This window comes from Ascaphus truei, chromosome 1, assembly GCF_040206685.1.
Source record: "Ascaphus truei isolate aAscTru1 chromosome 1, aAscTru1.hap1, whole genome shotgun sequence".
NCBI classification, from domain to species: domain Eukaryota; kingdom Metazoa; phylum Chordata; class Amphibia; order Anura; family Ascaphidae; genus Ascaphus; species Ascaphus truei.
The window spans coordinates 188,124,510-188,139,259 of record NC_134483.1 but is presented as its reverse complement, the minus strand read 5'-3'; the positions used below and the strand labels follow the sequence as shown (position 1 = coordinate 188,139,259).

The 14,750-nt window shown below is 42.6% G+C and overlaps 1 protein-coding gene across 1 annotated transcript; it reads left to right on the top strand.

Annotated features, from left to right (window-relative positions):
* Positions 1-312: 312 nt before the first annotated feature.
* ZNF367 (zinc finger protein 367) lies at positions 313-14,070 on the top strand. Its single transcript, XM_075599226.1, has 5 exons — positions 313-905; positions 8,884-9,034; positions 9,878-9,997; positions 10,090-10,225; positions 11,119-14,070. The coding sequence occupies exons 1-5, from the start codon at positions 489-491 to the stop codon at positions 11,363-11,365; spliced, it is 1,071 nt and encodes a 356-aa protein (XP_075455341.1). The 5' UTR covers positions 313-488; the 3' UTR covers positions 11,366-14,070.
* Positions 14,071-14,750: the final 680 nt, after the last annotated feature.

Genomic DNA, 14,750 nt, shown 5'->3' with positions numbered 1-14,750 from the left:
ATTCAAGACCCGAACCTGCCCCCTCCCAAAAAAAAATGTCAACCGCCGTGGCTCCACCAATCAGCGCCTCCGAGTTCAGACCAGCGCACAATGAGAGTAGGCATGAGGAAAAGGAGGGAGGAGCTACGCCGAACCATTCATCTTGTCAGATCCTGCGCCTGCCCCGCCTCCTCTTTTCTTTCTCCCCTTCGCATTGGCTGCGCGGCCTGCCCGTCTCCCAGCTGCTGCAGCTCGCGCCAGTAGCGGGGAAGGTGATTGGCTTCTCCCAGGCGCGAAATGTAACGCGGGAAAAAAAAAAGACGAGAAGCAGAGGACCGTGCAGCCGCCGCCGCCTCTTTCTCCATCCCGCGATCCCACCCGAGGAGAACGAACCCGTGACCGGACAGGGGCCTCGCTGTATACCCCGCAGAGGGTGTCACGGATGGGTTATAAATTCCGTTCATCCGGTGATCCAGGTCAGATAGCACCAACCGCTCCCCCACCGCAGCATGATGACCGATCTGTGCCCCCCCGCGGCCCACCAGGCGCCCTCCTCCCGGGACTCGTCTCCTCCTCGCCGGGTGCTTGTGTCCGTCATAAAGGCGGTGTCCCACTCGGCGGCCCGGACACCGCTGAAGCCCCGTCGCCCTCCCTTCTCCCCCGGCGGGGCCCGAAGCGGCCAGCTTCCCGTCCCCACCAGCCCCGGGTTCAGTGACTTCATGGTCTACCCGTGGCGCTGGGGGGAGAACGCACACAACGTCACGCTCAGCCCGGGACCACCCTCCTCCAGGCACCAACCGCCGCCCGCCGAAGCCGGCGGCCACGCGCGGGACAGCGGCGCCAGGACCTGCGGGGGTGACGTCAACATCGCTGGCGCGGGGCAGCCAGGAGGAGGCGACGGAGCGGAGAGCCCTGGGGGGCTGAGGGTGAGTGAAGGGGGGGAGGCTGAGTGAAGAGGGGGGGAGGCTGAGTGAAGAGGGGGGAGAGGCTGAGTGAAGGGGAGGCTGAGTGAAGAGGGGGGAGAGGCTGAGTGAAGAGGGGGGGAGGTGTGAGTGAAGGGGGGGGGGGGGCTGAGGGTATGTGACGGGGTTGGGGAGGCTGAGGTGGAAGGTATGAAGGAAAGTGACCCAGGGACATGTTTCTGACCCACAAGCAGCAAGAGATTAAGGCTGAGGAAGACGTCCAAAGCGTTCAGTTGTCATGGAAACACAATATAGAACCTTGTCTTTACCTTGGTGTTTAAATAAAACACTGACTACTTTGAAGCAGTTTATATAATGTCACTTTGTCCCTATGAGAGAGAGACCCTTTAAACAGGACTAGACTACACGGTTTTAGGCCAGTCACATTGTACATGTTTCTTTGGCACCTTGAATTCATTGAGCCCTGGATAGGTTTGTGTTGATGTGAACAAGCAGGAGGGATTTCTGATTCAGCCCCCTAGTGGTAAACTGTAGGTAATATTGTGCTGTTGCTGTCACTGACAGAACTATTACATCATCAAACATAGGTTTCACTGTATAAGGCTGCGCTTATAACAAATGTATTGCCGCCGTCGCAGGCGCTTATAGTAAGCGCGACGTGGTGGCGCGAAATTTGGAAGCCGGTCAAATTTGATTTTTCAGAGGCTGTCGCCACGTGACAGCCTCTGAACCAATCAATGGCCAGGTCGCTTGCGACGTCGCTGCAAAGCGGAATACAACTTTTGCGAGTGACGTCATCCGTCGCACGCACTATAAGCGCGGCCTTAGGTGTCTGTGTGATCTGAAAAGATCACAGGCACATTGTTTCTGCCTCTGCAATACTGAACTGTGGGAAACAACTGTTTCATAATATGATCTAAGTTTCAAATGCATTGTCATGGTGGTTGCTGTCTTTACAGTTCATTGTTGGTCATTCTGTACAGACTGTGTACAGTATGGGGCATTTTAGCTAAAGATGCCAACGTATTTATGTTCAAATGTGTATAGGGTGTAGGTTTGTCACCTGAGGTGATGTCCTGACAGCTTGTATTTTATAGGTTAACTGTTGGGCTACGGGTGCAACATTTTTATAAGGGGGTTGCTAATTTATAAACAAAATATTATAATACTGTACCTTCCTAGAGTAAGATACAGTGATTCTTTGCCAACATAGATTGATTTATTTTCGTTTAGCGGACACGTGTATATAGTATCGTAAATTTTAATCTGAAGAGAGGTGCTACTAATTGCTTGTATGAAAAGTGGGGCCCGGGGGGGGGGCGGCGGCTATGTTGTCCCCCGCACACAATGGTCTTCAAGTCAGGTTTCGTCATGCTGCAACATTATCTCCAGGGAGGCTTTCCATTAGTGACTGTGACCATATTTGTAGTTTTAGTCTTAGGCCTCGGCCATGCTCCCTGCTGGCGTGCTGAGGCGCAGGGAAAGCCGGTGCTTTCCCTGGCCTTGCGGTTGCTTACCGCATGCGCCGTCAGCAGGCGGGCCGGGGGTGGGCGCGTCACTGGCCGGGGGCGGGACAGTGACGTCACGGAGCTGGTTCGCCCTCATTGGGCGAACCGCTCACGTGACCGGCCTGTCGCGCCGGCAAGCGGGGGAATTTAAAATTCCCCTAAGACCTGCGCTTCAGCAAGCACGCGGAAGCGCAGGTGAGCCCCTACTAAAGCCGCTCTAATTGCGACGGTAGGGGCTCAGTGCTGAGCGGGAGCGTGCGTTAGCACGCTTCCGCCAGCAAGCGCTAAACATGGTCAAGGCCTTATACGGCACAAACAAAACTACAAATCTTTTGCGAGCTTGGGTTGCTGCTATAGAGCAGTGAGAGACTGTGGCATAACCAGAGTACAGTTGGGTAAAGAGATGCTAATTATAGAAGTGTTTAGGTCTGAAAACGCACAGCATATTGTATTGAATAATATTCAGTATGTTTATGCTTAGTATTACTGAACTCTTCTAAGGCGGCGTCTTCGTCAGCTTGATCATATTGCCTTAAGGCATTGATTGCACCCATAGACCGCGCATGCGACAGCAGATGGGGGCACGCGTGCGTGAGGAATCAGTTCAATCTGATTCCTAGGCGCAACGGGCAGGTCACGTGAGCGGTTCGCCCAATAAGGGCAAACCAGCTCCGTGACGTCACACACGCCCCCACGTTACATCTACCTTGGCTACAAAACGCTCCCACTTAACGAGGGTGACATCACTCGCGTGGTCTCCTCCGCGCGGTCTTCTGCTGCATGGATGCAGCCTTTGGCTGCGTCCCCAGTGCCCACGGAAACACACGCGTTACAGCGACTGGCGGCGCGTGCACAGGTAAAAGCTGCGATCTAGGGGTAGTGATGGGGGGCGCGGCCATGACGGTCTACACTATCTGCACTTTCATTGGTTGCCTGCCAACCATGTGATCGCGGCATGGGAAGACAAAATTCTTGTCTTACCTTTCAGCAGTCGTGCCATCGCGCTACTATGGTCTGCCCATAAAGGCCTTTACTTGGTGTGTGCTGCGGCCATCGGGGACTCCGCCTTAGACTATTGAAATGCAACACATTTCCAAATCTTAAAACAGCAGTTCAAGCTGTTGTTCGGAGGGAAAAAATATATATATATATATAATTTTTTTTATATATATATATATTCCATTCAATATGTGCATCAATACAATCTACACACTGACAAGTGATTAGCTAATTTATTTATTTTATTTATTTATTTATAAAATATTTTAGCAGGAAGTAATACATTGAGAGTTACCTCTCGTTTTCAAATATGTCCTGGGCACAGAGTAAAACAAAATAATACATGGTTACAAATACAGTTACATAAATGAACAAGGTATACATTATATACAAGACATTGCATGCACAGTTAAAGAAAATATATATTATGAGCGTATGAAACAGTTACAGACCAGATTAAAGTGTGAGACAGCCTTAGATTTGAAAGAACTTAAGCTGGCCTTGCCGATCAATACATTCCTCTGTGATTGATCAGCGGAGATTCGGCTCGGGGGTTCACTAAATTGCAGTCATTGCAGCAGAAGAGGACCCAAGATGCAAAGTTGTGTGGGGAAGAGCATGTGACCAGGCAGTCACTAGGTACAATTGGTGCACTGCTAGAGAGAGGGCAGGGCTCAAAAAAGGGTGTGCCAGAGCATGTTTCAGGAGGGGATGGGACTTTGTAAATAGTTTTTATAGAAACAGAAAATGCTCGTTACATTAGAACCATTAAAAATGTCTTATTTTTTTTAAAGGCTACACGTATTTTCTCATGGTACTGAACTTTTTTATTAAAAAAACCCACATGTTATATTGTTATTACACAAGGATATTGCTTGAACTGCAGCTTTAACTGTTTAGCACCTATACTGGGTAGGCTGAGTTCCTTTCATTTGGACACTAGGTGGCACCATTTTCTAGATTTCAGTGAAGATTCTAATTCCAATCATCCTTAGAGGATAAACTATTTCATTTATTTATTAGCAATCTCTGCTCAGTTTTCTGGTGTGTAGTTGTACTGAGTACAGTTACATACTGGTAACTTAACATTTCTACCTCTATTTACATATATTAAGCAAATCACTGACCTCAGTGGGACAAACAACTTTCTTTTTCTGGTTTCCACTAGTTACCAGTCTTTTTTTTTTTTTCCCCATACTGTATTATCTCAAAGTAAACACCCATATATTATCATGTTAGCACTTGTCAAGTAGTGTTTTAAAGACTCAATCCAAGAAATCTCCTTTTAAATTTTTATTTATTCAACCCGTAATGCTATTTTTTAATGAGTCTTAATATACTGATTAAGATTTGGTTTCTATAGAAGGTTTTAAACACTTTCCCAGTAACACTTTCCTGTTTGTTTATTTTATTTATAAAATGTTTTTCCAGGAAGTAATACATTGAGTTACCTCTTGTTTTCAAGTATGTCCTGGGCACAGAGTTCTGATGACAGTTACATGGTTACAAATATATGGGTGCATTAGGTGAACAGGGTTTGTGATTTTGTTTCCAATATTCCCAGTAGTTTAAGCAGCAAACTGTAAGGATAGATAATGTAACACTAGTAATATAAGAATATATTGTAGCTGCTGAGTTACACTGACTGAAGGATTGATTTGAAACTGAAAGGCAGCTTTTAGTGAACACTGGGAAACAGGATATTTGCTGATCGATCATGGGAGAGCGAATCGATTGGCAGCTTGGGTAATTAGGTTTAAAAAACGTAACCAAAGGCTGCATATATTAAAGCAATAATGTTTACTTTTTTAGCTGCTTGAATTGCCTCTTTAATGGGATGACTAAAACTGCGTTTTGCTTTAATTCTACAAAAGTTAGATTGGCACACCAGTCTTTAAAACCCCCTGTACAATTATTTTTTTGTATGTGTGTGTCTCCTACACCCCTATAACCCCCATGCCCTCACTGGGATTTTGCTTTCTGTACTCTTGAAATTATGTACCTACCACAATAAGACGACTGTTTAGAAAACATTAAAAAAAAAATCAGTTTTGACTGGGTAGTAAACTTAAATCCCTTTTGACGGCTTTACATTTACAGACATGGGTAACTTGAGTCAAGCAGCACTGACTATTAAATGATATTGTATTGATTGGACGGGGTGGTAGTCTTGGAGGACTGATCTTGGCACCTTTTTATGAAGCCTTTTGACAAAACAAGTCATAGAGAACTAACTCACTGAGCAAAGGGGAAAATAGTGAACCATTAACAGGTACATTGCAAGCAGTTACAAATCTAGTCTAAAGTATACCATTTGTGTACAGACGGAAGTCTGTCAGAATCCTTGCATAGTCGTTTGGTTTGTATATTGCGTTGATTTAGGTATCTGTTTACAGTTTTACAAGTATGTCCCACAAAGGTCAAATCTTTTTTTGTTTTTTTTTGTTCTAAACATCTTCGACTTCGTTTGATTCAATCACCCTTAATGTAACAATGTAACTTATTTGAATCCTTTAATAATTAGTTTCCCTTTTTCTCTGTCTGCTGAATTCAAGAATCTCACAAACCTATCTCTGACTACATATAGCTTCATAATAGTTATTTAAAAACAATGGGGGGAAAAAAACAGTCTAGCTTTTGAGAACTTACAAACAACCTTGTATACAATAATTAAGATTGTAAAACATTTAAACCTTTTATTTCCCATGATAAATTAAAACTTTTATTTACATTAAATGCCACTGGGCTTAGTTTACATTTTGTTCTAGTAGGTACGGCACTTTATTAAATGGTAACTTGATGCCTGGAGCCATTTGAATTTATAGTTGTGCCAAGAGCTTAGTTTTTATACTGTAGGTGTAAAGTCTACATGTGCTGCTGACAGACATTGTCTATCAGGAACTATGTAATGTAAAATTCTGTTTGTAGGAAGTACGGCATATATCTTGTATTAAAAAATAAATTAAAAAAATAGTTATTCACCTAAAATTTGCCATCCACTCCAGGAAGTTCTCTGTTTTGGAAAGGTGCTTAGAAAATGTACACACAAAACTGTTCCACAGACAAATTACTGAACTTTTTTTTTTTTTATTGGTTCACTAGGAATAAGTGGAACTGGTGTGCACTTGTGACTTGTATTTGCATCCCAGTACAGCTCTGTACTCTGTGACTTCTATGCATTGCTGAAGACCTAGGCCTGGGACATAGAGGAGCAAACAGCGCTGAGCCGCGCTCCTGCTCTGCCTCACCTGCTCCAAAATGGAGCTTTTTACCTGTCCTTGCAAGCGAGGCAGTGGGCGGGGCGGAGGCATGCCAGGAGGCGGAGCGGGAGACGAGGCTAGTCCCTCGCTCCCATTGGATGTGAGCGGTCGCGTGACCGCTCACATAGCTTCCCCGAGCAGCAAATTTGAAACCTGCCTGTCTCGGAGGCATGCGGAGGGAGAAACTATAGCCGCGCTGATGACAGATGCAGGGGCTTTGTGCATCTGCTCAGCGCGGCTCAGCCCGCCTCAGCGAGCTTAAAACTCACTATGTCCCAGGCCTAAAACCCTTGCCAACACTGCATAAGTAACTGCCTTAATCTGTAAGAAATATAAACGTCTGTTAAAAATCCAAGAAAGGGTTGTGTTTTACAAAGGACTTGGTACTATAAGACTTATGTTTTGCTAACCTGAATTTTCTCAATTTGTCTTTTTGGAGTTTATCAAGGGGAGACCCATTTGTGCTTCTAAAAGTGAATTCCCTGGGTTAACGGCAGAGCGTGTTGCACTTGGGCTACGCTGCACGGTGTTAGCAGTGCTGGCTTCCTATACAAAGCTTTCTGCCTAATCTGCCAAGTCTCTGTGGTAGTTTACATAAGGAATCTATCGGCCAGCTGTTACAAATGATGCATGCAGGGCAATTCACATCCGTGTGAAAGGTGATGTGCTTCTTACCCGCAGCTCCTGCTTTAAAAGAACTCTATTCACCACCTGCCTTCCCCGTGTTATGGTCATGCACTAAATGTTTTATGAAAGTGAACTCCAGTTAAGTTTGTGTGGAATGGGCTAATTGCTAAATAAAGAGCTTGGATCCTTATTTGCTTCATATCCTATGTATAATGCCCTTTGTGGCAGATTCACGAAGCTGTGATCTGGGGCACCTCGCCCCAATTTGGTGTTAACTGCCATTCACGTCAATGGCGGTGAACGCCAGATCAGGGTGTGATACGCTTCATTGCGGCCTAGAGAATCCAAGCTCTAGTTTGGCTCCTCAAATAAACTCTGGGTACAATTTCTGAAACCTATTCCAAATAGTGATTGGAAAGGAAAACTAGAGAATCTTAATTAACATGACGTAAAAATGGCCACAGTAATTTGATTTGTACTGAAAATGCTGACCCTGCAGATTTCAATTTGTTCCGTAAGAAATCTACATTTTCTGTTTTTAGCTTGGTGCCCAGGCATTGATCACGGTCTTCTATACATCCAAATGTTGTATTCTAACAGGCCGTGGCACCTTTAGTGCGTTCCTGTACACTCAGCCCGACCAGCCTATTTATTTGTTTGCTTGCTTCTTCTGTTTACCACCTTCCACATTACTGTTGAAGTACAGTATGATCATTCACCAAGTAGCCGAATCACGCTGCCTAGGGGTCACACTCAACTCCTCTCTCACATTCTCCTCTCGCATTCAAAACGTTTCTAAAACCTGTCACTTTTTCCTCAGCAATATTAAAAGATAGGTCCTTTCTTCTGTTACGCGACTGCTAAAACTCTTACTCAGGCCCTCATTCTCTCCCGTCTCGATTACTGTAACTCCCTGCTGTCCGGCCTTCAAATCTATCCTAAACGCTGCTGCCATAATCACTTTACTCTTTCCTAAATCTGTCTCCGCGTCTCCCCTGCTGAAATCTGGCTTCCTATCAAATCCCGCATCTCGCACTCAACTTTCCTCCTCACGTCTAAAGCTTTACACTCTTATGCTTCTACTTACATCTCAGCCCTAATTTCTCGCTATACACCATCCCGACTTGCGTTCCTCTCAAGTATATCTTCTCTACCCCCTTCCGCCTTAAAACTTTCTCACTGATTACCCCACTCCTTTGGAATGCCTTCCCCTCAATACCCGACTAACACACTCTATCCACCTATAAGACCAACTTTAAGACACAGTTGCTTGAAGCATATGAGTAGCACCATGGATAATACTATACACATGATGCATAAAGCTTGGCCCCCTGCAGACGCACTTACCAGAACGCCCTCCTACTGTCACTATACAATCTTCTTAACTACCAATTAGACTGTAAGCTCTTCGGAGCAGGGACTCCTCTTCCAAAATGTTACTTTTATGTCTGAAGCACTTATTCCCATGATCTGTGTATTTGTTATTTAAATGATTGTAACATGTATTACTACTGTGAAGCGCTATGTACATTAATGGTGCTATATTAATAAAGACTTGCATTCACAAACGTTGTGTCTGTGTTGCAGGATGGGATTCGGCGTGGCCGTCCAAGGGCTGAAACGGTACGAGACTTAATAAGTGAGGGTGAACACTCTTCCAGCAGGATCCGCTGCAACATCTGTAATAGGGTGTTTCCCCGTGAGAAGTCCTTGCAAGCGCATAAAAGGACTCACACCGGTGAGTAGACATACTGTACAATAGAGTGGACGCATTATCCCAAGAATTTGATGGCGCATACTCAATGTTATTGTCTGGGATTGAAAATTAGTTATCCATGTCTGGGTGACAGTCTGGCCTGGCAGGAGACTTACGAAATACGATATGTGGCAACCCCAACAAATCTTGCCAATACCGCTTCCGAGACCCCTTTTGTACAAAAGCAAATCTGCACCCATTTTAAATTAATAAAAAGCGTTCTGCAGGCATGCATTCAAAGGGTAAAAGACAGACAAAATGCCGGAACTCCTAGAAGTAGGGAAAGTTCTGCAAATCCCAGAAAGCCATGGGAGAATTCAAGAACAGCAGGGCACACTAACTATGCAGAAAGAATATTTATTCAGCCAAGAATACCAACGTTTCGACTGCCGGTCTGTCAGCCATCACCTTGACAAAGACTTTGTGGCAGTCGAAACATTGGTATTCTTGGCTGAATAAATATTCCTTCTGCATAGTCTGTGCCCTGCTACTGTTGTATTCTCCCATTTAAATGAAAGCAGACAAAAGCACCTGCTCCCTCTTTCCTACAATTCTTGAGCCAGATGCAAAAATCACATCTTCATATTCCATAGAGCAATTGTTTTGCAAGCAGTATTAAATCTGTGATATTCTAATTAACAGATCAGTGCACACAGGATAATGTGAACTCCAAACTTTTTGATAATGACTAGTACACAAATACATGCTGAAAGCTTGTATGTCCATTTGACAAATAAAATGGGTTGATATAACCAGCTAATGATAGAAAGACGGCCTTTTGTTCACTTTTTAATACGTTGGAAATTAAATGATTGTTTTTGTTAGGTGAAAGACCTTACCTGTGTGACTATCCTGATTGTGGGAAGGCCTTTGTACAAAGTGGACAACTGAAAACGCACCAGCGTCTTCACACAGGAGAGAAACCTTTTGTATGCTCAGAAAACGGTAAGCCCTCTTTTGTAGTTCACAAGACATGCCTTCGCCTGCACGATTTGCGGAAGAGCTCAGTGGAAAGAACTTATTTTTCTATTTTCCAGGGTGTTTGAGCCGGTTCACACATGCAAACCGTCATTGCTCCAAGCATCCATACGCAAGACTGCGGAGAGAAGAACCAACCGATAAGCTAAGCAAAAGCCAGGTGGCTGACAAGAATACGGCAGAGTGGCTGGCAAAGTGAGTTTTATATATCGCGTGCCTTTGTCCAGTGATATTTTTCACATGTTTTAAGAAGCATAGGTAACTCACAAACCAAATAATGCAGAACTGTATTTCATCTGCTGTTTAAATAGGTTTACAGTACTACTGGTAGCAGATGATGCCTCTTAAAAACGGGGTTACAGGCTATTGCAATATTACTTATCTCCTGATCTTACCGTGGTAACAATGAAATGGTCCTGTTCCAGGGGACTAGTGATTTGGGTTAGGCTGCTTTAAATATTTAGGTTACTCTTTACATTAAAGGTATGCACACAGGAACTATATTCTGAAAATAATTGAAGCTATAACTTTGCCCTTACTCATTCTACATGATTACCTGAAAAAGGACAGTATTTAAGTGCTATCCTATATAGTCCCTTCATTTGAGTTTTATGATATTTTTCATCGCTCAATTGTAAGTTATGGCTGTCAATTATTGTAGTTGAAATGGCTTGAAAGCAACAGTCAATAACGCTGCAACTCTGAATTAATAAAATAATTTTATGCAGTTGCTCTACATTACCAAAATGATTAAATATTAAAATGTGTGTAATAGTATCATGTAACAACATTATTATAATGGTGTGTGTATATAATTTTCTTAAAAGAATATCTTGCATTATAAAGTTCTAAAAATAAAACAACTCTAAGCAGGGAGGTCCGAGTTTAATCCCATATAGCTACAAATTGCAAATGTTTCAGTGGTCAAGGATATAGTCCAGTGGAACTCCACATTGTCTACACTACAGGAATTTTACTACCCCTGAAGTGCAACATTACAGAACACCCCCCCCCCCCTCCAGGAATAATGGGCATGCTTGTTGCTAACGTGCTTTGAAATACTCTTTGCTTTTCTGTACTATCTGTAGGCACTGGGAGACGCGAGAGCAGCTGGCACCGATGTTAAAGGGGAAATCCCTCCAGAAAGCAGACCAAGAGCAGCAGGATCCCTTGGAGTATCTCCAGTCTGACGAAGACGAGGAAGATGAGAAAAACGGCCCTCACTCGGTTGCCCCCCGACGCCTGCAGGAGCAGCGAGAACAGCGAGAGCGCATGCACGGCGCTCTGGCTCTTATTGAGCTAGCCAACTTGGCTGGTGCACAGCTGCGTCAGTAACTTTAAGGAAGACAGACGTACGAAGTATCTTGCCCTGGCAGTATCTTTGGCCCTTTTTTCTTCCAGAAGGACTTGCTTTACAATCTGTTCTGCTGCTCCCATAGGCAGAGAGAGGGAGATTAAAAGAAGTACTGTGTTGGGCTATAAGCTAAGCACCTTATTTGCTTATTATAGGCTGCTATCCTGTAGAATTTTTATGAAGAATGTTGTTGCTTCCTGATTTGGAAGCAAGAGAGAATTGCACTTTTTTTATGGTAAAAGATAGTTGTGTTTTTGGTTTTTTTTTTGTGTGTAAATATTGGACAGCAATGAGCATTTGTACATCTGTGGAAAAGCTGGATTTTGCAAGCCTAACGTTCATTTTCTAAACTTCGTACTGTGTAGATTCTCAGCCACAGGAGTTTGCAATGGTTTGCATTCCCCTCGGGCAGCAAAGGTATTAATGCATAAAGCTCACGTATGATTCCCCTTTTGTTGGCAAAAGACGGAAAAACTGATGTTTATTTCCTTTACTCGTTGAATATTGATGGATAATATCAAACACAATTTTGTGTGCAGACAGAAACCTCATATTTGAGTGCTCTGTTGAATCTAGTGTATTACTACAACCGGTCTTTCCCATGGCCTCTTATACAAAGAGTTGCACTTTGCAGCAGGGTGGGATTTTTCTTTTGCTTCAAACCGTTTAATCTAGGAATAACACCATTGCATGTCCCCCATGCATGACTGGTTTAAGGCGGTTCATGTTTTGAGATCTTCTTTGTGATGATCAAAGCTCAGATAAGTGGTATTAGAATTGTGTTGAGCTCTGATACCCCTTATTGGAATGTAATGAATCCAACACCCTTTCTCTTGCTACATAGCACTTGCAAAGCTTTTTTTGGTGGGGGAGGTGGAAAGGCTCCGAAAGTTGATATTACCGCCACTAGCAAAGCACAAACTGGATTCTCTTGTACATAAGTTCCAGCAAAAAGCACAGCTCAAGTGCTCGTGAAAAACCTTTTATACCTGTGCCAAGGCTTAACGGAGCAGCTTTAAATTTTATTAACCCTTTTTTATTTTATTTTTAAAGGTAGCCAGTGGGTGCTCATCAATTTGTGAGCTTTCTGGGTTATGGTGCATTTTTTTTGGCGATGTTATCAGTAGTGTACCCATATTGGGGTAAACGCAAACACTGCATAAAACAATGGTACTCATTTCTGTCTCAGAACTGAAGGGTTTAACGCTCTTTAGCTGTCGAAGGGGTATACGGCACATTGCCGCGCAATGCAAAGCCGACCCCTCCGCCAGCGGCCGGATTGAGTCGGAAAGGTTTGTCCAAAACACAGAAAATTTGAGTCGGTAGTTAAGCTTGCAAAATCTAGACATCATGGTAAGAGTTGTCCATAATATGGGCCCTATGGTGTAGTAAGGCACTTGGTTTTTTATAAAAGGGGATGTTTTACAGGGTGGTGTTGGTTTGTAGTAAAATATTTTTAGATTTCTTATCTGCAAACACTACATTTTTAATATTCAGCTTTTAGGATTTATATTTGCAAACTGCAAGCCTCAGTTATATATTTTTTTGCGAATTGCCTAAAAGACACTTTATTGCTTTAACATGCCAAGTTATGTTGTGCTAAATGAAACTTGGCTAATGGTTACAGACTTAAGAGTGCTTATTTGGATTTCTTTTACTAGCAAATGAGCTTTAAGATGGGGCTTCACATTTTAAGAATGAAGTTCTGCTGCATTAACTTCAGTGCAGCTTGATAACTACAAGCTAGTAATTACATCTGATTTTGTTCCATTCTGCAAATAGTTTTTGCTAAGCTAGCATAATTGCAGCTAAGCAACTGCCAGTTGTAAAATGGTGTTTTGTGTTCTCTGTAGTGATCACGCCTGCATTCTAACCTTCATATTAAGGGCAGCAAAAGGTTTCCCCCTTTTTAAAAAAAAATAAATGTAATTTAAAAAAAAATATATATAACCAGACACCTAAAATACATGTAATTCAATTTGCAAAGTGCTCCTGTTTGGAATTGTATAGGGACATCTTTGCTGGTCCTATTACAGACTTTGTACAGTCTAACAAAAATAGTCACTGTAAAATTGTCGTGGCAGCCTCTGAACATTGTATTGTTACTTTGAAAAATGTTCTTTCTGCCCCAATTTAGCATGAGCAGACTAGGTCACGCCTGAAACAGGTTACTATATAAAGTCTTCAAATCCCAGATACATTTTTTTTTTTCCTTGATTGTCAATTTTGCATAAACTGAACTTCCAATTCAATGCATTTTAGAAACCGTGTTAATGTTCTTGTTCTGTGTTGCATCATTCAAATTGAAAGCACTTGGTAGAAGTATTTGAGGTTTATTTGTATGTGTAAATGTTTCCTTTGAACCTTTTTCTTTCTTTCTGTTATTTTTGTAGTCATTACAATGCTTCCAATTCTGAGGTCTTTCAATAAGAGGTTCTTTTCTGACCTGATTACTGCTCCACATTTTGCACAGACGGCTATTTCTTTTTGTCAAGCTGCAGGCAGTCAGAAAGAACTTGTTAAGCACTTATTTCCAAAAAGGGAGAGGAAACCATTCCTCACTTTAATTTGACGATGTAAGACTGCCTTTTGTTCTAAAAATGTGGTTTTTGAAGTTTTAGCCTGCTTATGGCTAAGTTTGTAGTTTGGCATGTTACTAGCATAAAGTATATTCAGTGCTTTGAATAAAACATTTAAATTATTTATGTTGTATTCTGTCAACTTTATTGCATATGATCCTCATATTGGAAAATGGCTTTTTTTTTTGTTGATAATTTGATAAACCAAGCGATAATGCCAAGCGGGCTTATTATCTGAACTGCAACATATCTGCAATATATAAATGTTAAGATCACAATGGCATATGTAAAAATGTAAAGGAAGTGCTTGCTTCACAAGTGACTTTCTGTATCAACGAATCCTGTGTGGTAAGGTTGTGCAATAGGTTCCATGAAACTACATATGAATGGTTAATTATGGTGTGAAACATGGACTCTGAGGAAGCTTATGTATTCTTTCGGAGGCTTGCCACCTTGTAGCAGCTGGTGGGAACGCGAGCCTCCAAAAGTAGTATCGCAGCAGGTAGGGGGGAAAAAAAAAAGCTATCCCTGGTAGTGTCCGTCTGCCCACAAGTATGTGAGCGCATGCACGCATCCCCAGAGGCAGACTTTTTCCTCTGTGCGTGGAAAATGGAAGATTATTTTATTTTTTATTTTGTAAATTATTTATTTGTAATCCTTAGTTTAACAGTTAACATACAATACAACACACAAATCATATCTACAATTCCACATTTTGTATTAGCATTGCTCAAACGTTATAAAAAAGTTATCCTACAAAAAGTACGGTGTTACACCACATAGATTT